Source organism: Typopeltis vanoorti, chromosome 18 (genome assembly GCF_054136105.1).
Source record: "Typopeltis vanoorti isolate ZY-2024b chromosome 18, IOZ_Tvanoo_1.0, whole genome shotgun sequence".
Taxonomy (NCBI): domain Eukaryota; kingdom Metazoa; phylum Arthropoda; class Arachnida; order Uropygi; family Thelyphonidae; genus Typopeltis; species Typopeltis vanoorti.
In genome coordinates this window covers 98,599,013-98,627,000 of record NC_143566.1, presented here as the reverse complement: position 1 = coordinate 98,627,000, position 27,988 = coordinate 98,599,013, and the positions used below count along the sequence as shown (strand labels likewise).

General features: G+C 35.6%; 1 protein-coding gene across 2 annotated transcripts in view; it reads left to right on the top strand.

The window, feature by feature from the left end:
* Positions 1-417: 417 nt before the first annotated feature.
* The window catches only part of LOC150096979 (uncharacterized), a 255,783-nt gene continuing 228,212 nt past the window's right edge, over positions 418-27,988 (top strand). For both annotated transcript variants that reach the window (XM_090408126.1, XM_090408125.1), the window contains exons 1-2: positions 418-1,043; positions 27,346-27,532. In XM_090408126.1, coding sequence (XP_090264252.1) covers positions 531-1,043; positions 27,346-27,532 — 700 coding nt within the window. In that variant the 5' untranslated portion in view covers positions 418-530. The remainder of the gene's footprint in view (positions 1,044-27,345; positions 27,533-27,988) is intronic.

Here is a 27,988-nt window from a genome sequence, read left to right as displayed (position 1 = left end):
TATATTTAAGTATAAAAGTTACCATTGTGAAATAAAAAAAATTATCTTATTTTAAAATTATTATTTTTAATTCCTTCTGTTTCTCATCTGGAAAAAATTATCAATCAAACTGAAATATCTATCTATCTATCTATATAGGGAGAGAGAGAGAAATTATATTCTGATTTTCTTATTTTGCTTTGTGCATAATTTAAATCGTTAAATGCGGTTCTTTATTTATGTGAAAGATATATGTATATAATTTCCTAAATATAACTATGCTTATGGATAATTTTTAATATAACCTAGATATGCTTAAGAGATATAGCATCTGGTTTATGTAGTGTGCTTGTCGATAAGGGTCGCTTTATATTTTATACCTATTATAATTGGTATAAAACTGTACTAACTCAAATTTCTCATTGGCTGGTGCTGTACAGTTATCCGGCTGTCAAGGGTGTAATGGCGACCTCCTGAAGTTTCAAGTGGACCAATGCTAATAATTTTAGCAGGGGAAATTTTTAGTAGATATTAGCAATTTGTCTATAGACATGGCCGTCAGAGAAGATTTCTTGGCATTGTTTAAAGATTTAAGTGGAGCAAAGAGAATAGACATAATGTGTGGCTTACTAAGTATGTGTTTTCCTCTGGAGCTGAGATTTTTTGGGACGTGCCTTGAAGATCTTGGTAGAAAGGATTACTATCATCTCAGGGAAGTAGAGCAGAAAGCTAATGACTTTTCTTATGTTTCCAAATTAACTGATATCAGAGACACTGTACTCAGAAGTAAATTGATCGTATCAGTAGCTTTGCTGCGGGCGCAAAATCGCGAATGTTCTAATGCAATATACAAGATTTTAATGGATGCAACCGAAGTAGAAAATTTGCCATACTTTTGTACTTTGGCTGATGAAAAGATGATAAGTGAAATACTTCTTTTATTTTCAATGGTTATTCATCATCCGGCCTTTACATTTGAACAGAAAGCAACCTTAAGTAATCGTGTTAATACGATGGAACAACTTAAGAATACACCACCCACTCCTCCACAACTAGAGAAACAGGTAATGCATTTCAAAATATATTGTTTGTTAATACTGATGTCTCTGGTTTTCATGTGATTGGATTAAGTTAAAATTCAGTTTGAATTTGTTTAAATTCAAAATGCAATTTAAATGAAGGTTAAGTAAAAATTTGCTTAATCAATGGTGGCCGTTGAATACTTCTGCATACCCATAAATTAACTCTAGAATTTGCAGCCTATAATAATAATAATCATAAAAAATTAGTGTTGTATACGTGGGACGATAGCGGGGAGAGATGGGCGTAGAAACTTAAGTAGTCGGGCTTCGGTAAATTAGAAAAATAATGCAGTTAATTGTCCAAAAGTGTTTGGAAACTTAATGTTTTCTTTCACTCACAATTTAATTTCTGCATTACATAGAATGCAGTAATGCTGCATTAGAAATAATATAGGAATAGCATTTCATATTAAAATTAATATATTTAAAATATTAAACAACAGATTTTTGTTTAATCTGTATATTTATGATATTGGAGGCAATTTACAGATTGATATCCAGTTGTTTGCTGACAATGATAAGTTGGGAAGAGCTATAGTAAATAAAGATGAGGTAATGATTCAGCAGGGTGATTTGAATAGGCTTTCATTGTGGTCAGAGATAATAGTTATTCTTTTAATGTGCCAAAATGTAAGATTATTCACTTTGGATTGAAAAAGTTTGTCTTTGTATTCTATTGATGAGGTTTCATTGCTGGAAATTGATTGGGTCACGCTTTGTCGGGTGATTTGAATAGGCTTTCATTGTGGTCAGAGATAATAGTTATTCTTTTAATGTGCCAAAATGTAAGATTAATCACTTTGGATTGAAAAAGTTTGTCTTTGTATTCTATTGATGAGGTTTCATTGCTGGAAATTGATTGGGTCACGCTTTGTCGGGTGATTTGAATAGGCTTTCATTGTGGTCAGAGATAATAGTTATTCTTTTAATGTGCCAAAATGTAAGATTAATCACTTTGGATTAAAAAAGTTTGTCTTTGTATTCTATTGATGAGGTTTCATTGCTGGAAATTGATTGGGTCAGGGATCTAGGAGTTGTGATTGATAGGAAACTGAAGTTCAGAGATCATATTGCCAAATTTTGCAAAACAGTTCAGAAAATCACTTGGATGCTCAAAAATACACCAACAGAAAAGTCATTATTCTTCTTCATAAGACTCTGATATGTCCACATCTGGACTATTGTGCTCATATTTGGTTGCATGGGTTTCTTGGAGATGGTTGAGAGGATTCAGAGGTGTGTAACCAAGATGGTTTTGGGCTTGTGGAATGTTCTGTATGAGGATAGGTTGAGGATTTGTGGGTTACAAAAATTGACAGATAAGAAGGAAAAGAGGTAACATGATAGAAACATGCAAACTTCTAAAAGTGTTTTATGGAATGGAGGTAGATGAACTTTTTTTTGAGTATATGGCAGGTGGTGACAGAACAAGAGATCATCACTGGAAGTTGAGTAAAGTTTTAGTTAGCAAGGATGTGAAATTATTTTTTTTTACTATATGGGTGGTGAATGAGTAGAATGGGTTGGCTGAGGTGGTTGTCAGTTCTTCATCAGTGAATCAATTAGGAGAGATATATTAGGTATTGTGTTAATAGTTTGTTCCTCCCATTTGGAAATTTTGGATTCATTGTAGGGAGGTATAATAGGTATATTGTGAACAATATGTTTGTAGGCCTCTGCAATGAGTCTTTGAACTCCAAGGAGAATACCTGTTAACATAATAATAAAGTGCTTGTGGTGCTGCCAGTCCTTTCAGCATTGTGCGCACTGGTATTTAACTCCAGATTCTTATGATTGCTTTGAGATGAGTCTGTATATTTGCGTGAGTTCATTTTAAGTGATATTTAAGTCAAAGCTGCAATGTGCCAAAAGATTTTTCTATAGTGTTATTTCAATGATAAAATTTTGATTTCTTTGAAAACGTTATAGTTCAACTATTCAACCGTACTCATGTAAATGAAATTTCCAGGGAAGTGGACTTTGAAAAAGGAGAAAGTATGCATGTAAACAAGCATTGGGACAGCCTCTTAGCAAATTCATACTAATTGTCAATATTTTCAGGTTATTTCTTCAGAATATCCTGGGGGGGGGGGAGAAGCTTTAATTTTGTCTCGCATCTGCTTTAGAAAATTGATTCGTAATAAAATTCTAATTTAGTATTTCATATATAATATATTGGGAAATAAAAGATGATAGTGGATTTATATTTACTTTTAAACTGTTATTTATTTTATTATTATTATTACGTGGCACATCCAGGGAGTCCAAAGACTCATCTAGGGAGGGTACCTACTCTACAACTCTGTCTCCATTACTCAGTCCACCAACTACAATCAACCACAATTACACCAATGGCATTTACCGTCTACCCTCACCACCACTAGTATTTTCACAGATAATCTAAACATCCATGCCCATGTGTGGGATTTGAACCTGCAGCCTTTTGGCTGGACAGCGGATACGCTAACCACTCGGCCAACTAGGCAGGTTTAACCAGAGTTAAACTAGATGCCCCTCTCCCCTCCAAAAACAAACAAACAAGATTTCATTGTGCAGTTGACTTGTTATGGAGGTGGAGACAGTAGTTAGGTGACAAATGCAGATAATGTAGTAGAGCTATTTAATGCTCACTTTATTAGGGTGTTTTCATCTTGGAAAAGTAGGCTTTATTCCTGGAGATATAAGAAGAGGATGTATTTTGAATACTGAATCTGACTGTTTGCTGAGTCCTGCAAGGGAACAACTTCCTAACAACTGGATGTAGGCAAGATAGTATTATTACATAAGGACAGGTTAAGAGTAGAAGTATCAAACTGTAGACTGGTTTGTGTCACATGGTTATGGTTTTGGAAAAATCAGTAAGAGGTTGTATACAGAATTTGGCAGATGAGAGCAGCATTTATGAAAAAGCATAATTTGGTAAGATATAGAAATACTTACATTCTTGTAAATAATCTGGCTACCTTTTTAACAAGATTCTAGTAGAATTGTAGACATTGATAAAGAGTAACAAGAGCATTTGATCATAAACCTATACTGCCATTTTTCCAAAGGCAATTGGCAGGGTGCCAGTGATAAACTGATATTTAAGTTACAGCATATGGGTTAAATATTAGGTTAGTGAATCATATTGGAGATTAGCTGTCTGATAGATATCAGAGTTGTGTATGAGGGTGTGTTTATCAAGGAAGGAAGATCATAAGTGAGAGTATCACAAGGTTCAGGACTGAGGTCCCAACTGTGTAATCATGTCAGTGACTGAGTAATCTTGTTAGTGGATTGTGAGAGGAGATATTCAGGTTGCAGAAGATAAACTTATAAGGGTAATTAGTTATGGTGCCAATGTTGACCCTTCAGGAGGATTTGAATAGGCTGGACAAGTAGGTAAATGAATGGAAATGCCATTTTAATGCAGCTAAATGCAAGATCTTCGCATTTGGAATCCGTTGCTAAAAAGTTTCATCCTCTATTTGTGGTACTTGACCAGAGGAAGTAGAGGAGGAGGCAAGGGATCTGGCTAATAGAAGTTTGAGTGTAGGGGTTTAATATATCATGAAGGTAATGAAGGTAACCTGGCGTATTGCTGTCATACAGAGAACATTGGCCAACAGATCAGAGTGACTCCATTGTGTGAAGTTCTTATTGGTGATCAGACCACATCTTGAGATTGTGCTTAGATCTGGTCACTGGGATTTGAAGATAGATTAACCTTGAAGAGGGGTACTAAGGCAGGCAGCAAAAATCACAGGATCGTACAGTGTTAGGACTGAGGGAATGCAGACTGAGTTTGGTATGTGGTGATATCTTTGAGACATTTAAACTTGTTATAAGAATGATGTTGACATATCTTTCATATTGTAAGAATGAGGGGCCATCCCCTGGAATGGAAGTGACTCTTTTCACATAATAGTGGTAGGAGCATGGGATGCAGTGCACCTAAAATGGGTGGTGAAAGTGCAGGAAGTGACTGAGTTTAAGGAGAGGTACTTTGTGTTGTCTTAGGCAGATCTCCTATGACTGTCTTGTGTCTCCATCTGTGGACCACCCATTGGATAAATGAGTTGTGGTTTAATTTACCATCAAAGAAACAAACAAAAAAGACATTTAAGTAAGATACAACTTTGTTATTCATTTTCAAATGTTAAGTTTTTCATCATATGTTCTTAACGTAATAAGAAATCCAAAATCTCCAATATTCAAAGTACTATATGGTAAATATCTCGAGTTCCGTTTTTATTATTATTATATCAACTCTCCTGGTGTCAAAGACTCATCAAGGGAATTATTTTATCTCTTAAACTTGAAATACTTCTGAAAGTATTCATATTACATAAAACATATTAGCAAAGTAGGTATTTAATGATGCTAAGATGGCAGGAAAAAGAGACCAGATGAAGATCTAGAGGAAATTGATAATGATGATGAAATGTTTTGACATTGATAAGAACTAGAATCATGATGCTGTAGTGTGAGGAGCAGATTTTTACATGCAGATTGGTTTGTGGGAGGGGATGTATTGTCAGAGCACATTGTGAATGCAGGGAGTGTGATTTTAGGTTTTCAATATGATAGACATGTTGATGGTTGAATTGACCTTCCATGACAAGTACACTGACTATGTACTATAATAATGATATAATTTTTGAATTCCACAGATTTTAATTTTATTAATTTCATTTGTATTCCTTTTCAAATGTTCTTTTGTCTAAGTTGCTATCTTTCTCTTTTTTTTCTTTTTCTTTTTTTTCTCTCTCATGCTGAACCATAAGCAGTTATGAAGTAGGTCCTCTGCTGAAAAATTTCACTTTGCCATTGCATGCAGTTATTAAAACATCAAGAGTATCTGAGAAAGTCTATCTGTACACTTGATTATTATTAATAATAAAACTCCATGGAATCAGCAGATTCAGTTCAGAGGTTTCATTCAATGTGTTATATTGAACTAAGATGAACTATGCATTCTGTTTACTCTCCAAGTAAATCCCTTGTTCTCGGTCTCTTCTTTGACAAAGAACAGACTGAGAACAAGGATAGTTTCTTGTTCTCAGTCTGTGGAACTAGACCAGAGAAAGTAGAGAAGGCAAGTGATCTTGCCAAAGGTGTTGATAGTTAAGAGAAATTTGAGGTGTAGTGGTTAACATGTATTATTTCTCCTGTAAAATCTCGCCAGCTTAAACATCTGTTGTCATCCAGAAATTTCTATATACCCTCGAGTATGTGTAGAATATTATGATAATAAAGTTTGCATTATCATTGTGCTATTAACAATTTTATTTCTCCAAATTAATCTGCCACTTGTCAGGACTCCAGTATTGGTCTTTGAAAAGCACTTTTGGCTGCATCATACCATGTAGATCTTGGTCTTTTCCTTACCATCTTAACATCAAACACCTGTTTTTTCCAGCCTTTCTCTTCCATTCACTAAGTCGTCATACCATCTTCCATCAATTCTGATTGCTCATTCTTTAATGCTAATGAAGTTTTCTTTTTAATATCTTTGTTTTTCATATGATGCTGCAATTGACATCTGTTTGCTCCTTTGATTTTTTTCCCCTCAAAACTTATCTTTAATTACAGAATTTTAACTTAAGATTCATGTTAAAATTAGTTTGAACACCGTTTTATTATACTGCTAGTTTTTCAAAATACCAGCTTTGTTTATTCTGTTATATACTTCCATATTTCATTTGCCATTTTCACTAAAAATTGAGCTTAAATAGCTAAAATATTTTGCTTGTTATATAGGTTTTCCATTGAGAATGCAGGTGGTATTTTCCATGTTCCTATTTTTATTGCAAGTTTTCATACTGTCAAAGAATCCTGAAGAACTATACTGGGCTTATTTAGTAGTATGACATCTTTGTAAAGTAAAGAGCCGGGTTTGATGTCTTTAATTTTGATATCGGGTTCAGTGCCATTTTCCTTCATAACATGAACCATGTCGATGATGAATAATAGTGGAAATAGTGTGTATCATTGCCATAACTTGACAGATTTCCCACTTTCATCTTGTGTGTTAGGCTTAATGGCTGTTTGGCCAAGTAATTTGGCTTTTAGAAAATATAATTAATGCTGTGATGGGCAGTTAATCCTGTCAGCATAGTGTATTATGGCTATAAATCACATGTTACTCTGTCAGGTTTGCTTGTTCTATGGCATGAAAAACCAATGTTTCCAGGAAGAAAAACCCTTCTGCATGAGATTAGCTTCTAACTCATGTTCAGTTGTGAAAATCCTTGATAAAGGTTCTTTGCATCCTAGACAGATTCATTTGAAGTTCTTGCCAGCCAGAGGGCATCATTGAAACGGACTGAACTATGGAGGTTCTAGCCACTGGCTTGCAACTTAAATATAGGCTATGTATTATTCTGTATAATGCACCATTTCCTTCCATATATTGTAGCATTTTAATAAGTTATACTCTTGGCATCTTGTTATATACCTTCTCTTAATGATGCCTTAACTACACTGGAGTCAAAAAGCTAAGGACGAACTACATTTTTACCTGTATATGAAAAAAATTTCATGACTACAGCCAAATGTGGCTGTAGTCATAGCCAGCATACTAATAAATTATATTACACAAAAAATGTTATAAATTTTGTACACATTAAATTGCAATATGCTTTTGGCAAAAGTTACAAATTTCCTGAGGAAGTAGTTAAGGAATTAATGTAGTGCTTGCAGAAAACTATGTGGAGAGACATTTTGATGTGGAATATGTTCACCACGAATGGTGATGCAGCTTTCATGATGTCGTACCGTGCTTGGTACCAAGCGATTCAGGAGTTCTTGCTGCAAACTGGCCCACTCTTCCTTCAGGGCAAGTATAAGGCCTTGTTTGTTTTCTGGAAAGGAATTTTGAGCAGCAATGCATCTCTCTATTGCATCCTAAATGTGTTCTAAGCGGTTGAGATCTGGAGAACGTGCTGGCCACTTTGATTTGATTAATATCCTTGGTCTCCAGAAGTATCTCTACTGCTCGTGTATGATCTGTTGTGACATTGTCATCCATAAAAATGAAGTTTTCCCCTACAGAACCATGGAACAATCAAAGATGATGTTGAAGAACTTTGTTGCACTATCGTTCACCAGTCATAGTCCTCTTTGCCAACACTTGTAGCTAGCTGGGTGTGTCCAGTAAGCATAATGCCTCTCCCTACCATGACTCCAGCACCTCTGTATCCCTTTTAAGAACATTCTCATGGCAGTAAGCAGTACCACTTTCATGCCAGATCAAGCGTCATTTAGAATCGGAGGAAAGACTAAAATGACTCTCTCATCTGTAAAGAGTACATTAGCCCACTGGCATCTAGTCCAATTTTTGTAGACACAACACCACTAAAAACATCTTTTATGAAAGATGTGGATAAAGGGGTTCAAGACTATAAACATTCGGGCATATAAGCCTACTTGTTGCAGACATCTTGCCACAGTTTGTCAAGATATCTGCATACTGTGCTTGAATGGAGCCGAATTGCAAGCCGACCTGCCTTGATCCATCGTTTACATTTTGCTGTTATAACCAAAACAAAAATCTGTCTTCATGCTCTGTGGTAGAGCGAAGGTGACCTCTTTGGGCTATATCTTGGCCTTCAACTTTTTCTTACTGTTTTTTGCTTCATATAAATGCTGTGCGTCTAAAAATTTAAAGTAATTTGAAACCACTTATTTTAGTTATGAATTTAATTTCAACTTCTAAGTGTATTGTACGGGGGGGGGGACAGGAAGTCAGTGCTCATTGGTATTTGATGCTTTTTCACTATTCATTTCCAGATGACTCAATCCTGCTAACTCTTTGTACTCCATTCCTTCACATCATCTGCCTATTCTTGTGATTAGGATGGGAGAGAGAAACTCATGATCATCTCTAGAAGCCAAGTAAGGATGGGATTAGTGTTCTTGAATCTAATCTTTCTTTTACCTTGCGGTGTTGAGGATTTATTAATCATCGGACCTCAAGCTGATCACAGGATAAGGTGGTCATCCCTATGCCCCAGTGTATCCTCTGTCCTGTAGTGTTGAGTTCTCAAGGCTGCTTTGCCTGCTTTGTGGGATGAAAAACCCCAGGATAGACTGGGGAAAAAACCCTACTGTCCATGCCCAAGACTGGCTAACTTGGCTGTGGCTGAGGTAGATTCTTCAGCTCCTCGCGTCACCGATGGGCATCGCCCCTAGGACACTCCTTCCCCAGGCATATGGTTGCGAAGCGTACAGCCACTAGGCTAACCACACAAACTTATATTGTGTTCTTGAATCTTTACTTAAAAACATTGGCTTAAGTGAATGTTTTTAAGGAAAGGTGTGAGATGTACCAATGCATGACCCTCAAGGGGATCATTCCTCAATGATTTTCCAGCTCCCCTCCTTGAAGATGGCTATACAGTAATAGCCCTGTATCTCCGAGTTTAGCGCTGAGCTTTATTACAATTTTTTTTTGACTCAATTATTATATAACATTCCATTTCCTGTTATGTTTAAATGGCTATCCCATATCTGAATAGCTCTGTTAAGACAACATTGCTGTTTATTATTGAAATTACAAAGTATTTTCTAATAAACAAATGTATAAAGTATCTGTTATTGCATATACACAGACAAGTGTAAAATGTTGCATATAATCGTATGCATAACATGAAATTATACATCTGCATAATTTTGAATATAATCATGTAATTGCCTTATTAATATTATTTATATGGGTACTCCATGGAATTGAAAGACTCATCAGAGACTCACTCTGTCCATTAACACAATACCTATCATACATCTCCTTAAACCTATTCACTATTGGAAGCTCAAAACACTCTGGCAATCCATTCTACTCATTCATCACTCTCCAAGTAAAGAACTCAGTCTGCCCACCCATGCTAAACTCTTAGGCCACTTCCAAGTGTGACCACTGGTTTTCACCTACTCTCCATGTATTGAAAAATTTCTTTTGTGTCAATCTTATAGATTCCCCCAATCCCCAAGAAACTCAGGTGACCAAATCTGCTCATATTGTCAACATGTTGCTGAATCATAGCCTTATAAAGAGGGCTAATAGCTTCCCTATCTTTACTCATCAATGTGTTCTTCAGCATCCAAGTAATCCTCTGAGCTGGTTTGCCAACTCTTGCAATATGTCCTCTGAATTTCAAATCTCTATCCATCATCACTCCCAGATCCCTAAGCGTCGTCAATTTCCTGTAAACTAGTACCATCAATATAATATGAAATATGTAATATATTAATCTCGAAGTGCATTCATTGCCTTACATTTTACAACATTGAATTGACAAATGTACAAATTAAAGAGTAGTCATTCTAGTATACAGTCCTGGGGCACTCCACTTGTCAACCTCATATGCCTTAATTCCATACCACCAGCCTCATGTCCATTCCCATTTTATCCAACTTATGTAATAATTTTTCATGTGGTATTCTGTGCAATGTCTTTGCAAAATCAATCGGTATCATGGTGTAGCTATTTCCCTTTATCCAGTTTGTCACCTTTATAATGTGAATAAATTACTAAGGCAGGACCTAGCTTTGTAAAAGGTATATTCCTATCTACCCATTCCCAAATTTTACTTTTAATCATCTTTTCCAATGCTTTAACCACCACTCCAGGGATACTAATTGGTCTGTAATTTGTTACTTTTGCTTGGAGCCACCTTTATGTAACGAAACTCTTACACTCTTTCTCCACTCCCTTGGAACTTTGCCAGAGCTTAGATAAACAACATCAGAGGCACTGCCAGTTCCCTTGCACATTCTCATAGCACACGAGCTGACATCCTATCAAGGCCCAGTGCTGTATTCACATTGATATTTTTCAGTACACTATCTCCAGTTCATCTACCTCAGTGCCGGATCAGTCTCTGTCACCACCTGGATGATATATCTTGCAAAGTGATCACTTAGTAACTGAACTATTTGTTCAGTGACCATGCAGTCTTGGTCCTCTGGTTTATCCTCTGCTTCTGTCACTTTCCTACCATCAGCACTGAGTGAAGTTATCTTTCCATAATCACTGTTTCTCTTACTTGCTACCTAGTGAAAAAAAACTCTTTTGGATTTACTTTGTCCCGCTTAGCTAATTTTCTCTCAAAATCTGATTTAGTCTTCCTTACCATATTAGTTACCCTTCTTTCTTGTGTTTATACTGATCACCTTGTTTATATTTCTTTTTTTGCAGCTCCTGCTTTATATTACTAGTCATACACTTAATCCCAACTCGGTTTATCTTCCTAACTCTGGGTATGCACTCTGATACTGCAATGCCTCACTCAAACAATCCTTAGCTGCTTCCTATGCACTAATAATATTCATTCCTTGTAATTTTTTATGCCAAGACATTGTTCTGACATGAAATTTTGACATGTTGAGCAACCTCCCAGGACTTGACTGCACAGTCACTTTCCATGATTGGAGGTAGGTTACGACTGCAATTACAGATAGCATCTTCTGATGCTATTACCAGATCCAACAATCTCAAACCTCTGGTCCCTTCCATCACATGCTGTTTCATCTAATTATCCCTTTTAGTATCTGTTTAAATTCCTCCTTCCAATCTATATCATCATAGTTGAATTTTCCCATGATAATTGCTCGGCCTACACTCATTGTGCCAATTCTCTGATCATGCTATTCACATCTTCTGTACCCCCTTCCCCAGGTCTATAGCTGCAACCAACAGTATTTTTTGTCCTAGTGAACTCTTTCTCACAAACAGCATCAAATGAACCATTTCCATCAGATCTACATTCTTCCTTAATTTCTATTTTTATTGGTTAAAGTTCTTCAGCTATCATTAGTAATATCCCTCCTCTTGTCCTATTTTTCTATCTTCTCAGTAAATACAATATCAATTATATTCTATCTCTCTAACTACATCATTCTCTGCACTGATGCCAATAATTTTTGGCAAAGTTCAGCTAACCAATGTCAAAAACTCCTCCTCTTTATTTCTGATACTTTGGACATTTGTGTACATGCATTTCAACCTTCCCTTGGGCTCACAGTTACCCTTACATAATGTGATTACTTGCCCATTCAGATTTGAAACCTAGGAAACTTCTCTCAACTCTTCACAATCATTCCTGCCCTTGTATTTATATATTCCGGGGATGGCTATTTCTCACAGTCATTTCTGCACTCACTCATTTGTACCAATGGTGGCTAGAGATGTGCTTGATTTGCTTCCCCCTCTTTAATATTTCTAATTTTCCTGGTTTTGCACTTCCAAAATCTCACTGAACAACAATTTCTTCAAGCACCCAACTCCAAAATTTAAGTGCAGTCCATCTGGCGTATGGACTGCACTTTAAATGATTTTGGAGTTGCATTTAAATGATTCTTACAGCCATCAAATTCACTCTACACATCTATAAATTGATGTCATTCATCCTGCACAATCTTCTCATTGACAATCAATCATTGTCCGTATAAATTCTGTCTTATCAAACCAAGGAAGTGGACTCACAACCTTCTTACTCTTCATTTTTGCATCTTCTAACTACTCTCTCATATCTTCTCTCATTGTATATTTCTTGCCTTTCAAATCATTTGTGCCTGCCAAAACAATTGGCTCATTCACTTCTTTCTTCTGTAAAGTTAAAGCTTCACTAACATTCTTTATCTTCACACCTGGAAAACATTTTTTTGTTACTTTCTCATTAAGTATATCTCTTATCATCAAATACAATACTATCTCTTTTCTCCCAGTTTCTTTTATGCTTTTCCCATTCACTCTTTCGTCCATTCTCCATCCTTCTGCACCCATGTTACTCATTTGTCTAGTCACTCGAGCTCGTGTTGTCCTGTGAAGGAGTCTGCATCTGCATAAGCATTCAATTTCTTTTCATGCTAGCATCTCATCATCCACATTATTACTTTCAACCACTTTCAAACTCTCATTTGTATTTCCTGCACCATCATTCACTGCTTCAGCTACTTTCTTCACAACAGTTCCAATTCTGCCTTATATCCATAATATCAGTCACTACAGTCTTTCGCTCCCAACATGACTCGCGTTTCTTATACTTGCTTATGAAACATTTCTGATAATCTCTCCATTCTCGCTCTCATATCATAAAAGAAATACATTAAAGAGAGAGTACGTTGCACTAAATCCTGCACGTTGATATCAGTCAACATTGATGTCTTGGTCGCCATTATTCTCTTACACATTGGTGCCATAATGAAGAATGTTTTTGAAAGAATATTGCATAATAGTTGTCAGGCCTTAACAACACAGAACAAAATTAAACAAAATACTGCAAATTATATTTAACAATATCTCCAGTATCTACTAAAAATGACTTATTTGAGTAACATGTGTATGTCAGCTGTTACCTAAGATGATACTATTGCCCTCCTCATTTTAATATGGCAACTGAAGTTTGGACTGGAAAGTTTCATCTATTTCTGAAACATTGGTAACATGGAACAGTATATTTTCTTGAATAATCTTCCTGGTAATAATCGCTTCCAAGTCCTAATCGGGTTCATATAAATTGCCTTTAATAGTGTTTTAATGGGGTACTAGCAATGTGATTCTGCCAAGAATCCGGTCCCCTTATTTTCATCTCAAAATTCATGTTTAATCAAAAAAAAGTCATTGGAAGTTTATTTTTCACTTGGTTAGACTATAATAAATTTAGTTTAATCCTTTATCCAAGTGTATGCAAACAAAGTTTCCAACTGAAAATATCTTCAGGACTGGGGTAAGGTTGTGCAACACCAGGCAACTCCGATCAAAGGTGAACCAAGCTCTCATCACTCCTTGTCTCAGTATCTCCCATAATGCAGACATGTATGCTGCTATGCATTATGGGAAGGGCCACTACCCAGACTGGTTTCAACCTTTATTGAGGTCTCGTCAGTGGGAGGCAGACCCAAACATGGAGATACTAAGGCAGAAGCAATAGGAGAGGTCATATTTACCTATAGGAGTTGCCAACAGGTGTACCACCTTATTATTGAATTACTCTGGATTTAGAGAAACCTTACCCCAGTCCTAAAGATATTTTCCGGCACAAACTTTGTTTGCATACACTTGGATAAAGGATTAAACTAAATTTATTATAGTCTAACCAAGTGAAAAATAAACTTCCAACATCTTTCTCTAAATAGTACAGGTACTTTCTCTAAGTAGACAGGCATAATCCCTCTCCCTCAAGACTGATTACAGTACCTACATCATGCTACCTAAAAAAAAAAAAAAAAAAAAAAAAAAAAAAAAAAAAAAAAGGAAATGCAAAAACTTGTAATGACTATAGAATGATCAGTCTAATGAGTCATTATTATTATTACCCCAAGATCTCATGGAGTCAAAAACTCATCTGGGAGGTCCTTTTATCACACATAAGCTCATCATACCATGCCTTGAACACATTCAAACTCCTTGCAGACACCACACTCTCAGGCAAGGCATTCCAATCATTCACAACTCTGCATGAAAAAAACCTGCATGTTTTCAAAATGTTTCTGAAAATAATAATTCAAAAAAGAATATACAGAAAATGTGAAGTCACCATCAGTGATACCTAATTCAACTTTATAAGCAGTTTGGGAATTAGAGAGAGGTTCTTTTCTGTTCTCAAATCTTATTCCAAAACTGTAGTGACCAAAACATGGAATATTCATTTGCTTCATCAACTTTGAGAAAACTTTTGGCAAAGTCCAACATACTAAAATGATTAAATTATTAAAAAGAATTGGATTAGATGATAAAGACATCAGAATCATCAAAAGCATCTGTTCAAGTTAATTACATTTTTACAGATTCCATTAATATCGAATGAGTAGTAAGGGAAGGATGTGTGCTGCTGCCTCTCCTTTTTAACATGTGCCCAGAAGCCATATTTCAAAAAATCTTAAAAGGAAGAGAGGAAAGGATTAATGTAAATGGTGAAATCACCGGTAATATCCAATATGCTGATGACACAGCTCTGTTTGCTGACAATATTCAGGATCTTCAAAACTTCTGGAACTAGTGAATGAAGAGAGTGAAAAAATGGGATTAATATATCACCAAAACTAAATTCATGGTCATAAGCAAGAACCCAATTCTTGATTCAGCACTTTCTTTAAACGGGGGAAACAAATATTAAGAGCGAGAAAATTTAAATATCTCGGATTCTGGTTAAATGAAGAATGCAATCCAGAAATGGAAAGAAAAGTTAGAATTGAAATGACAAGAAAAAATTTTCTCCTGATGAAATCAACACTGTGTAACTACAGCTTAAATTTAGAACTTAGAGTATGTATGGTCTGTACCTGTACAGTGCAGAAACTTGGACCTTGAAGACAATATTGTGGTTATACAGACAAATGTTAAAAATCCCATGGGCAACAAAAACATCTAATCAAGACTTACTGGAACAAATTGGGAAATCACATGAACTTGTAGATACTATAAAAAAGAAGAAAAACTGCATGTCTTGGTCACCTACTTCGTAATGAAAAATATAAGATACTTTAGTTGATTATAAAATGGAAGAAGAGGACAAGGAAGACTCAGAAAATCTTGGCTGGCATACATCAGACAGTGACTAGCATGAGCTCTGAGGGACTGTTCAGAGTGGCTGAGGATTGCTGAATTTGCCAAGGTGGTTGCTTACCTCTAATAAGAGATTGCACTCAAAAAAGAAGACTAAGAGTAAAAGTAAAGGATTTTATTTTATTTTTATAATTATCCAATTTTTATGTTCTAGATTCTTCACATGAAGATGAAGAATTAGATACTTTCTACCAGCAACTACAGAATTCCCTCCCCTCCTTTTTTTTTTTTTTTTTTTGACAAAAACAAAAGGGACATCCTATTAGTAATGGGATTTATACCAGACATGAAAGATGTAATGGGCAAATTGGAGTGGAAGAGAAAAACAGAAAGAGGCAAAAGCCTACTGTAATTCTATAAATATGATCTATTCATATCAAACACCATATTTTTTCATAATCATCACACTAATACACATGGACATTTCCAAATAGTATGATTAAAAATTGTACTGTATTGATTTATATTCTGATCAAAAAATAACTGAAATTCCTGAATTCAAAATGTAAGAACACTAAAGAAACCAGATTTTGACTTTGATCATGAGTAATAGCTTATTTAAAAATTTAAAATAAGCATAGGTTTGTTATTTAAAAATAGCAAACCAAAGACCCTTAGCAATACTATTAAAAAATCCTGAAAGATATAATTGTGCAAAACAATTATGGAACATAATAGAAACAGAGTTAAAGAAAATAACCTTTGATAAGGTTGAAAACAGGGCAAAGCAGTTATGGTAAATGCTGCAAGAAAAACACTTAGTGCAACAATTAAAGCAAATAATGAATGGAAAACCACAGAAATTTTGGAAACCTTAGGAAAAAAAAAGCTGCAGAAATACTTTGAAAAGAAAATACAGAGGAAAATAAGCAACATTATAAAAGACTAAAAAACAAAATAGATAGAATGTGCAAACCTGCCAAAAATGCTGTTAGAAAAAGAAAAAAAAAAGCAAAAATGTATGAAGAATTCAATAAAAAGAATGATAGCAAGGCTGTATATAAAATTATAAAAGAATTAACAAACTCACTCTAAATCACAACTAAAAATGAAATATAAAAATAATATGGAAGCTGGAACAGTTCAAAAGATAAAAGAAAAATGTTTGGAAAGAATATTACCAGATCCTTTTCCATAAGGAAGAAGACTGGGCAAGAAATTTTGAATGCAGTAAGCCAAATGAACTTGTATAAGTCACCTAGTTATGATGAACTTCCTATTGAACTCTGGAAATAGGTAGCATAGCAGCCATCAGTTTCCTACTTGAACTTTTTAAGTAAATAATATATACTAATAAAATTCCAGATTCCTCTAAGGCAGGCATCATAATACCAATTTTCATGAAGGGAGATAAATGAAGGTGTGAAAATTATCGACCCATAACATTAAGTCATAGCTATAAAATTTTCACATACATTATACAAAATGGAATTCAGACTTGAATGAATGAAACAACAGAAGATCAAGCAGGCTTTAGACCTAAGAGGTCTACTATAGATCATAATTGTACTTTTCTGCCAGGCTATTAAATGTAAAACTCATATACTGCAGTTTTATTGGTTTCAAACAAGCATTTCATTTCATTGATAGGAACAAAATGATAAACATCTTAAATTCTATTAAATTAGATTCGGAAATACAAACCTTTATTATGAATTATTTATGAAAAATACCAAAGCAACTGTCAAATTTAATAAAATAAAAATAGACAAATTCAAAGTAGAAAAAGGAGTCATGGAGGGTTACCCACGCTCTCATCAAATTTGTTTACTATCCATTTCGAAGAGCTATGCAAAATCATAGCTAAAGAACCAAGTCGACAAATAAATGGCATGAATATCAACCATATTCAATATGCAGGCATATTGATTATGGTTGAATTATTCTTGCAGTATCTAGAGCACAGTTAGAAAAGACAATAAAAATTTTAAATGAAGAGTGCAAGACTTGGAATGAAAATCAATCTAAGCAAAACTAAAACAATGTAAAGTCAGCTTAAAAAATCATATACTTGAACAGGTAAAGCAATTTACATATCATGGCAGTCTCATTACTCAAATAACCTTGACAACACAGAAACAGTTAAATGCAGACTTAACATAGGAATGTCTAATATGAATAAATTAAACAAAATATAGAAAACTAACAGCATTTCAAAAAAGCCTCAAACTAAAACTCTATGAAACGATTATTATACTTATGGCAACATTTGGAACTGAGACATGGAGACTCAGCTCGAAAGTATAGAAAGTCAGAGCATTAAAAATTAAATGCTTAAGAAAACTAACTTACTGGTCAGAACACAAAACAAATGAGCAGGTCAAATGTGAATTAAACCATAGAGACATCATAGATATAATTCTTAAACAACAATTAAGATGGTTTGGATACCTCCAGAGAATGTCCTTTCAGAGATTACCAAATAAAGCCTTGAATGGGAGCATTGGAACAAGATGAGCAAAAGGCAGACCAAAAAGAAGGGAAGTCACAATTATTGAGCTTCAGAGAGATGATAGAAATTGCCAGATGACAAAGATTTCTTATTCTTAGAGGTCTCTCTCTTGTAGTATTTAAAATTGATGCATTATTATTTTTATTTCATCTTTACACCTAGTGGGATGGATGAAAAAGAAGGTCTGGATACTCTAGTAAAGTATTTCAGATCTGTGTTTTTAGTTTGGTTGTGCTCTTTGGAATCAACCCGATGTTAATTAGAATGATGGTTTAAAAATTTCTAAATTCTGGGAAATAGTAACTCTGAACTCTCACCAATAATCCTACCTTCAAATTGCAATATGTATCTGTTATGGGTACACTTTTTTTTAAAATTTCTCTCTCTCTCTCCTTCCCCCCCCCCCCCTTCCTCTCCACTGTTCATGTACTCGCGTACAATAATCGTTTTTCTTATGTAAGACTCCTTATGATATTCAAGATGCAAATATCTTGATTTAATGTTAGTAATAAAATTAAATTTAGAACAGTTTAACCATAAAATTACTATGCCATCCTTATCTTGAAAATAGATTTGCCTCCCTTGCCTTTCGGCCATGTTAATGACTGAGTCCTATGTTCCCACGGTCCTAATAGTACCCACACAAGTGGCCAGAGATCAGTAGAATAGAACACTATAATCTTAGTTCAGTTCTTTCTTACTTCATTTAACTTCACTAGCTGGTTGTGTGTTTCACTCTGATGTGATCTAAGACATCACAAAATCTTAGTGCATTATATTAACTTCTTTATTTCATTATGTAATTTACGTGTATAGTCAATTAAACTAAATAGAATTTTAGCTTGGACATTAATTGGGGTCTGAGTTTTAATATTAATAAATGTAAAGTGCTGCACTTTGGATGTAGAGATATAAGGATGCATTCTATATTGGTGGAGCTGTTCTTTAGGAAGGAAGTGTGTGAGATTTGGGATCTTGTGGTGATGCTAGATGGTGGACTAAATTTCTGACAGCTCATTGCAAGTGTTGCAAAGGCTGCACATTGTATTGCTACTATAATAAGAAGCATCGATATGTAGGAATAAGGGGATTATGATGCCTCCGTGTAAGGCATTGATTAGATGACACATGGACTATTGTTCTCAGATTTGTTCACCTAGTTTTCACTGTGATGTGGAAACACTGGTAATTGGTCCCCAAATCTTCTTTTAAGTGATATCAGGACTGGAGTGTTCGTTAGGTATAATAGTTGAGGGAATGTAGATTACAGGGTTTGGTGGAAAGAAGAATGATGTTTGTGAGGCTATTAAAGCACAAAAGGGTAAAGTGAAAGAGTTAATTGTTTTGGTTGGAACAAGTAATTTGAAAGGAGAAAAGTATGTCGTGAGGAAGGACATGAAAGAATTACTGGAAGTAACAAAAGAAAAGAGTGAGAGTTAAGATAGGGAGTCTGTTGCTGTGGTATGACAGAGTAGAGCTGAGGAGGAGGGCCATAATAGTGAATGACTTGATGCATAGGTTATGCAGGAGGAATAATGTGGAGTTTGTGGATGTGTGGAATGAGTTTAGATGGGCAAAAGGACTTATAAAAGAAGGATTATTTGCATCAGAATGGATTTAGTGTTCAGTCTGGAAAAAGTGTTGTTGAATAAAGTGGATGTGCAAAATCAGACAAACTAGAGCTTTTAGGGGGGGCCAGGAGAAAGCTGAAAGTGGATATGCAGACATCATTTAGGCAGTTGAGTGTAAGAATGTGTGTAAAATGCCTAAGTTAGTATCATTTGTAACAAATTAGAATGGGATAGTTAGTGGAACACATAAAGATCTTTTGTACTTTGTGTACACTAATGCCAGGAGCATTTGGAATGGGGGGGGGGTTGGCATTGGTTAGTTCATTCTGGCCAAAGATTATTGGCATTAAATGAGACATGGCTGACAGAAGATGATATAGTTAGTGGAATAGAATGTGAAGAGTATAGTGTGCTCAGGAAGGATAGAAAAAAGAATGGGGGGGGTGTTGATGATGATAGCTGATGAACTGCAATCAAAGAGAGAAGTTCAGCTGCATGCCAGTGAAAATAGCACATTAAGGCTCGTGTGATAGAGGCCAGCAGAACAAAATATTGTTGTTCTGCAGGGGATGGAAAAGATGATGGGGATAGTATGCATCAGCAAATAAGCTCAATGAGTGCAGGGCAGATAATTATTATGGGAGATTTCTATTATGGGAACATATATTGGAAGGAGGAGGAGAGGACACGTGGGAGGAAGGAAATGGAATTTATGCACTTACTAAGGAATAATTACCTGAGGTAGCATGTGATGGAATATGTATTAGAGGTTTCAGAGTACTTCATCTAGTAATTGCATATGAGAATTTGTCTATAACCAATATGACCATGTTGCTGCCAATTGGTAAGAGTGATCATATGGTTTTGACCTGGGAAGTGGCAAAATGTGTAGAATTTCTGTTGAGGCGGGTACATGTGGAAATACAGGGCCGGTAAGTATAAGTATGAAAAGCTTAGGAGATTGCTTGGATCAGTGCCGTGGCATGTGAAACTGCAAGGGCTGGATGTTGATAGTGCATGGGGAAGTGGTAAAGGAGTGTTTGAGGGAATGGCAGACTGTACACCTAGTCAGGAGAGTAAATCAAGTGGGAGTTAAATGGATGAATATCATCATTAAGCTGGAGCTGCAAAAAAAGAAAAAAATTGTAGGGGGAATTCAAGGAGAAAGGTGCCAGCAGGCACACGAGCAGTACAAAGCCATTGGCCAGAAAGGTAACTAGTATGGTAAGAAAAGCAAAAGCAGATTATGAAAGGAAATTAGCAACGCAAGCTGAAGACAATCCCAAACAGTTCTTTCGATATGCTGCAAGTAAAAGAATAAATGTACACGGCAGAATGATTTTAAGGAATGCCGATGGTAGGGAGGTAACTGAATCAGTCGAAATAGTGGAATTACAAAGCAAACACTTTGCAAGAGTATATCATCCAGGTGGTGATATTGCAGGAATTTGGGAACCAATGGCTTATATGGGAATTGAGGTGAATGAAATGGAGGTGAATACTACATTACAGAACCTTAATGTGAATACATCTATGGGGATAGATGGTATACCAGCTCAAGTCTCAGCCCTGGGTTAGTCATGAGGAGGTGGAAAGAGGGGAAAATATTTCTACTGCATAAAGGATGCTCCAAGACTGATGTAGCAAATTGCCGACCGATCACCATATCAGGAGTCGTTGTCAAAGTATTGGAGAAGTTAGTCAAGAGCAAAATACATGAATGTTTTGATGTAAATGGGATACTTTTTGGGGCAGCATGGTTTTGTGAAGGGTAGATCATGCCTCAGTAACTTGCTCACATTTTTTGATACGGTGGTGTGCCACAGTGCTCTGTTCCTGGGCCATTACTATTTAATTTATGCATTAATGATATAGGAAAGGAACAGAGAGAATCAGTTCAGTCGTTTGCTGTTGATGCAAAGTTAGGTAGAACAATAATTAATGCAAATGATCTTACACTTTTTCAGAATGATTTGGATAGACTGGCAGTCTCGGCAAAGGCAAAAGGATGTCAGTTGAAATAGTAGAATTACTAAGCGAACACTTTGCAAGAGTATATTATCAAGGTGGAGATATTGCAGTAATGAGAGAGGCAAAGGCTTATATGGGAATTGAGGTAAATGAAATGGAGGTGCATAGCATATTACAGAACCTTAATGCAAATACAGCTAAGGGATTAGATGGTATACAACGCTCGAGTTTTACGTGAAGGTGCGAGGGAATTGTCAGTGACCTTGACCACATTGTTTTGATCTAAATCTCAGCTCTAAATTAGTCCAGAGTGGATGGAAAGAGGGGAAAATAGTTCCATTGCACAAAGGAGTCTCCAAGACTGATGTAGCAAATTACTGACCGATCAGTCGTCTATGAGGAATTGCTATCAGGGTACTATTGGAGAAGTTGTGCAAAAACAAAATGCAGGAATGAAATGGATAAATGGAAATGCAATACTGTATTGGGGGACACATGGTTTTGTGAAGGTATATCATGCCTTGCTTAAATTTTATAATACAGTGACAACCGAGTTGGATAAAGGTTTACAGTGATATGCTGAAATTTGCAATAGCCTTTGACAGGATACCACATTGAATTCTAATCAATAAACTGTAGCACATTGGAATGGATATAGGGTTGGTGAGGTGGATAAGAGGCCTGTGACTAGTGGTGTGCCACAGTGCTCTGTTCCTGAGCCATTATTATTTAATTTATGCATTAATGATATAGGAAAGGATCTGAGAGGATCAGTTCAGTCGTTTGCTGTTGATGCAAAGTTAGGTAGTGCAATAATTAATGTAAATGATCTTACAATTTTTCAGGATGATTTGAATAGACTGGCAGTCTGGGCAAAGGCAAATGGATGTCAGTTTAATGTGGCAAGGTGTAAGGTTATGCATGGGGCAAAAAGATTACCACCTATACTGCATTGATGAAACTGTACTCCAGGAAATTGACAAAGCCAGAGATTTGGGAGCGTTAGGGAATAGGGAGTTAAAGTTAGGGCACATAGCAAAATTGGCAAGCAGCTTAAGATTACTTGGTTAGTAAAGAATATCTTGATGAGCAGAGACCACGTTATTATTATTCTTTATCGAGCCTTGATAAGACCTCATCTTGATTACTGGTGGTGACAGATCTAGTCACCAGGGTTTCTTGGTGATAAGGAAGAGGTGTAGAAGATCCAGAGGCGATTGATCAAGATGGTAGCAGGTCTATGGAACGAACCTTATGAGAACAGATTGAAGATTTTGGATTACAGAAACTGATTGACAGGTGGAAAAGGGGTGGTATGATTGAGACATACAAATTACTGAAGGGTTTTTACAGAATTAATCAGAGGAAATGTTGAATTTTGGGCCATCCATGGAAACTGAGCAAGGGTGTTTAGAACTAGGTTTTTGGCTTGGAGAGTGGCAAATGAGTAGGATAGGTTACCAGTCTGTTGTGGGTGACATGACTATGAATGAATTCAAAGCAAAGCACAATATGTTGGATAGTGCTTGACATGATGTTTAGGGCCTCCCTTGATGAGTCTGAGGACTCCATGGAGCAGCCCATAATAATAATAAAAGCAGACAAAAGAAAAAAAAAATTGCGGTGAAATAAAATGCTGATAGAAGTAGCTTTGACATTGACTATACATCTTTTTGACCACACATGCACACTGTGTGTATGTGTGTGAGAGAGAAAGAGAAATTACTACACTATATATAATGAAGTGAAAACAAAAGTGTAAAATTAATATCAAACATGAATTTTATCAACATTTAAATACAACATAAAAAATAAAATAAAAAAACTCAAACAACAAAAACAGGAATACTGCCATGGATGTGTTTGCTCTAAGCATAGAATTCATTTTTATTCAAGGTATCATGAGTAAAACTCTGTTTTACTCATGATACCTATATTTTCAGAAGATGAGAGTTTATCTCCCTGTTTAATGATAAATATCTGCTCTCCAACAGACACCATACTGCAAATGCAAGAAAAACAAGTAGCCTTTATTTACTACTAAATACAGTATGTGCACAATTAGTCAGTGTACGAGGGTATGGGGGTGTGCTGAAAAGTTGTGATAGTCACCATGAAGGAATTGAAGTAGAACCATGTAACATACACATTATTCTACACCCCCCCCTCTACAAAGTGTTATACACTTGTTACAGTGCTGCTGCATCATTTGCAATCTTCTGAGAAAATGTCTTTCCTTTTTTGCACAAACCAGTCCTTAGTTGCAGATATCACTTCATCATCTGTGATAAATTTTGTTCCTTACAAGTGTTTCTTTAAATTTCGGAATATGAAATAGTCAGATGAGACTAGGTCTAGCAAATAGGGTGTGTGAGGCACACATTGAAAGCCTAAGTTATGTACACAACTTAGGCTTTCAATGTCTGCCTCACCCACCCTAAGTTGTGTTGGGGCACAGTCCCTTTTGTCTGTTGGATTTCGTGAGCAGGTGCATTGTCCTGCAAAAGCAACACACCTCTGCTCAGTTTCCTGTGGCATTTTTTCCTTCAGTGTTCAGCCATTCTCAGTTCACTACTGGCTTTAAGGTCCTTCCAAGATTTTCTCCACTTGGTCTTGTCTAGGCTGATTGTTGCCATGCCTCCATATTTCCTTTAGAACTGTTGAATAAACTACTACTGTAAATAGTTTCACCTTTTTTGAAATATGGGTAATGATTACATCATCCATATCCCAAAAGACAACTTCTTTGGCTGTGGAGAACCTTTGTTTCTCTACTCCATTGACTTGTTTGGCTATGGGTCATAGTGATGAAATCATGTTTATCAACGTCACATATGAACCAAAAATTTGCACCTGATTTCTCAAAATGATCCCAAATCCCTTGAGATGACAGCACACGTTCTCTCTTTTGGTCAGCATTTACACATTTGGGGATTCACTTTGCTGAGAGTTTCTGCATGTGGATAATAATCCCAACTTGTTTCCTGGATATTCCCAGAGCGTTTGCAGTGTTTTTGACTGGTTGTTCATCAAGGATCATGGTATGCACTCCTTTGATGTTTTCAAGTGTGATTGCTGTGGAAGATCTTCCCTACATGGCGACATCTGTTATCTCAGGATGTCCATTTTTAAACTTGGCCACCCACTTGGCAACTCTTTGATATGCTTGGGCACAGTTCCCTAAAGTCTCACACAATGAATCTTTGTGGAGTTTTCTTGCATCATGAAAAACTTGATGATAGCCACTGTCTTTGAATTTCTTCAAAACATCTGACATCTTATGTATTATAAAAGAAAAAGAAGAAATTATTACAATTTGATGAAACTTGGGGGTTAAAGAGTTTTAAGGTATGTTTTTCTTTTAATTATATCAGTTGCTTTAATATAATTTTTTTTTTCTAGATATTTATCAGAACTTTACAGTCTTTTACAGACTGTAACAAATCTAGAGGGGATCCAGCTTATTTCTGTAGTTCATTGTTTGTCAACTCTTCTAGCAGTGTGGGCTGCTCATTTCCATCTTAGGGTTTTCACATGGATAATAATGTTTTCCAATCTTGTCATTCCTCCTTCATTCCATCATTCTTCTCTGAGTGGTTTCCAGCTTTTGGTTGTGTCTCTGGGTAAGGATCCAAGTCTCCAATCCATAGATAAGAATTGGTAGCTACTGGTTAAATACTTTTCTCTTTATTCATAAAGGTAGGGTACTCCTAAAGATATTATGGTTTTTACCAAATGCACTCCATGCCAGTTTCACACACAAATTTCTCCCTGGATTCTGTCATAATTTATAATCTTTTGACCTAGGTAGATGTAGTTATTTACATTTTCCAACATTACATCCTCAACATATATATATGATTTATTTGTGAAGTTGATGTACATCACTTAAGTCTTCTTCAAGTTCATCCTCACTCCCACTTTACTGTACTAGTTCCTGAATCATGTTTTGTAATTCAGGTGGAGTATTGGCAAAAATAATGTCATAAGCAAAATGTAGAAGGGTAAGGCAGTCTCCATTAATTTTTGATTCCTTTCTTTCCCAATTCATTGTTTGCAAACCACTCTGTTGTGCTGCATTAAAAAGCTTTGGTGATATGATGTTGCCTTGGCATATACCTTTCCCAATTTTGAGGCTTTGCTTCTTCAAAAAAGTGTGAATGGTGCTGTTATAGTCTCATAGTTGTTGGCAATAATTGTAATATGGTTGTCATCTATAAAGCAAGACTTCAGGGAGTTAATGACTGCTGATGTTCTTATGGAATCGAATGCTTTCACTCAGTTAATGAATCCAAAGCAGAGTAGGAGTCTGTAGTCGTTGGCCCTCTCCATTAGTTCTCACAGTCCTTGTATGATCTGTGGTGCTTAAACCACTTCTGAAACCTGCTTGTTCACATGGCTGAGCAAAGGATAGCACTCCTGTAAACACTTTGTAAATTACAGGTAAGAGACTAATAGGTTGATAGTTTTTCAGTCTTCTCTGTCTTTTTTTTTTTTTTTTATGTAAAAGAATCACTGTAGCATTGTTCTACTCCATGGGAATTTAGTTTTTGTCAAGGCATTTAGTAAATAGTTGGGCAAGTGCTGTCTCCACCTCTGGACTAGCAGCTTTTAAGAAGTCCGCAGTAATACACCCTTCTCCTGGGTCTCTTCTTCAGCTCATTTTCTTGATAGCATGGGCAATTTTCTCTCCTTTTTCTTTAGGTATGACTTTTTATTGTACCATTTTCACCTTAACTATATAGTTTTCCATAGAATTCTACAATCTTCAAGATGTTAGGAGCAGCTATTTGCTTGCTTCCATTTCTCAGTTGGTTCCAGGTGTTGTTCAGGCTGTGGTTATTGTCAGTTGTTTTAGGAATAAGCTCACAGTTGTACTTTGTCTTTTATAATACACTTCTGTACAGTATTATGAAGTTGAGCATACTCTGCTGCAGATGATAGATTTTCTTTGTTGAGCTTCATATTTCTTCCTTTCTGCATGAGTATTCTGGTCTTTTCTGAATGCTTTTTTTCCAGGTTCTTTAATTTCTTTGTCTCCTATTTATATTCCAGTTAATGTATATTGGAGACATTTGGAATGAAAATGATCTGTGTAATAAACATCCTCCTCCCACAGATGCTATATGCTGTGATTAAGATGCTACTAATTTTGTAGTAAAATTTTAATCAAGAACATTCCAACTAGCATGTCATATATATTTAAAATCTTCTAAAAATGTGCCCATTCAATGCAGAAAGCAGACAATATACCTTCAAGTGAGTTTCTCTTGAAGGGAAACATGGGATTTCTTTTAACACTTTCATGCTCAGTGTGAAAGTGTTAAGCTACAAAATCTATGGGATACATTCTGATATTTTCTATTATATTTCATTTTAAAAAAATTATTGCAACCCTAAACCAATTTGATGGGTCACTAATGGTTCGTGACCTACAGTGTGAAAACCACTGTGCTAATTATATTACAGTTACAATTATGTAGATGGTCAGTATTATGTCTGTAGAAGAGAAATTTTGAGCAGTAGTTTTAGTAACAGATTTCATTGGCCGATTCATTTTTTCCGTGACTTTCTTGTCGGCCATTGAAATCAAGTTTTTTTATATAGAGAATTTCAGAAAAAAAATTACTTGATTAAAAAAATTGATATATACCAATAAATAATTATGCTAATTTCATTTTTATTTCTTTACGGTATAATTAAAAGTACATAATTAAAAGTATACATACTTTCATTTAGGTAATACCTGATGGACTTCTACAAAACAAATGTGGAAACTCATTGTCTACATCAACTATACCTTCAGCAGCTTCATTGCCTAAACTGGTAACACAAGCATCTATAGCAACAACTGTTGCCATTACACCTACCACAACTACATCGCATCATCAACAAGGAGATTCAGGTGTAAAAAGTTCAGAAAGACGTAAGTAATCTTTCCCCTAGTCAGTGATCATTATATTACAGATTCAAATAATTGTGTAGTTTATTGGTATTATGACTAAAACAAGATGTTTTGAACAGTATTTTTTTGTAGAAACAGATTTCATTGGCTCAGTCATTTGTCCAAGTATTATAATTAGTAAATGCATACTCCCTCCATAATGTGTGTGTGTGGGGGCATTCGTTATACTATTTCAAAGATGATTTTGCATGTGATCAGTCGAGTTGTTTGGCACTGTTATGAATGTTTCCACAAAACTGAAGATTTTGAGATTATCTTTCCTGTAACTTTTCAAAATAAATTTAAAACTAATTATTGGAGGTGAGATTATTGGAATTTTAAACTGATTATTGCATGTGAAAGAAAGATCAAACGATTATTACAGAAGATGGTTTGATGTCTACGATTCTAATATCAGGTTTAATGCCTTGTTCTTTC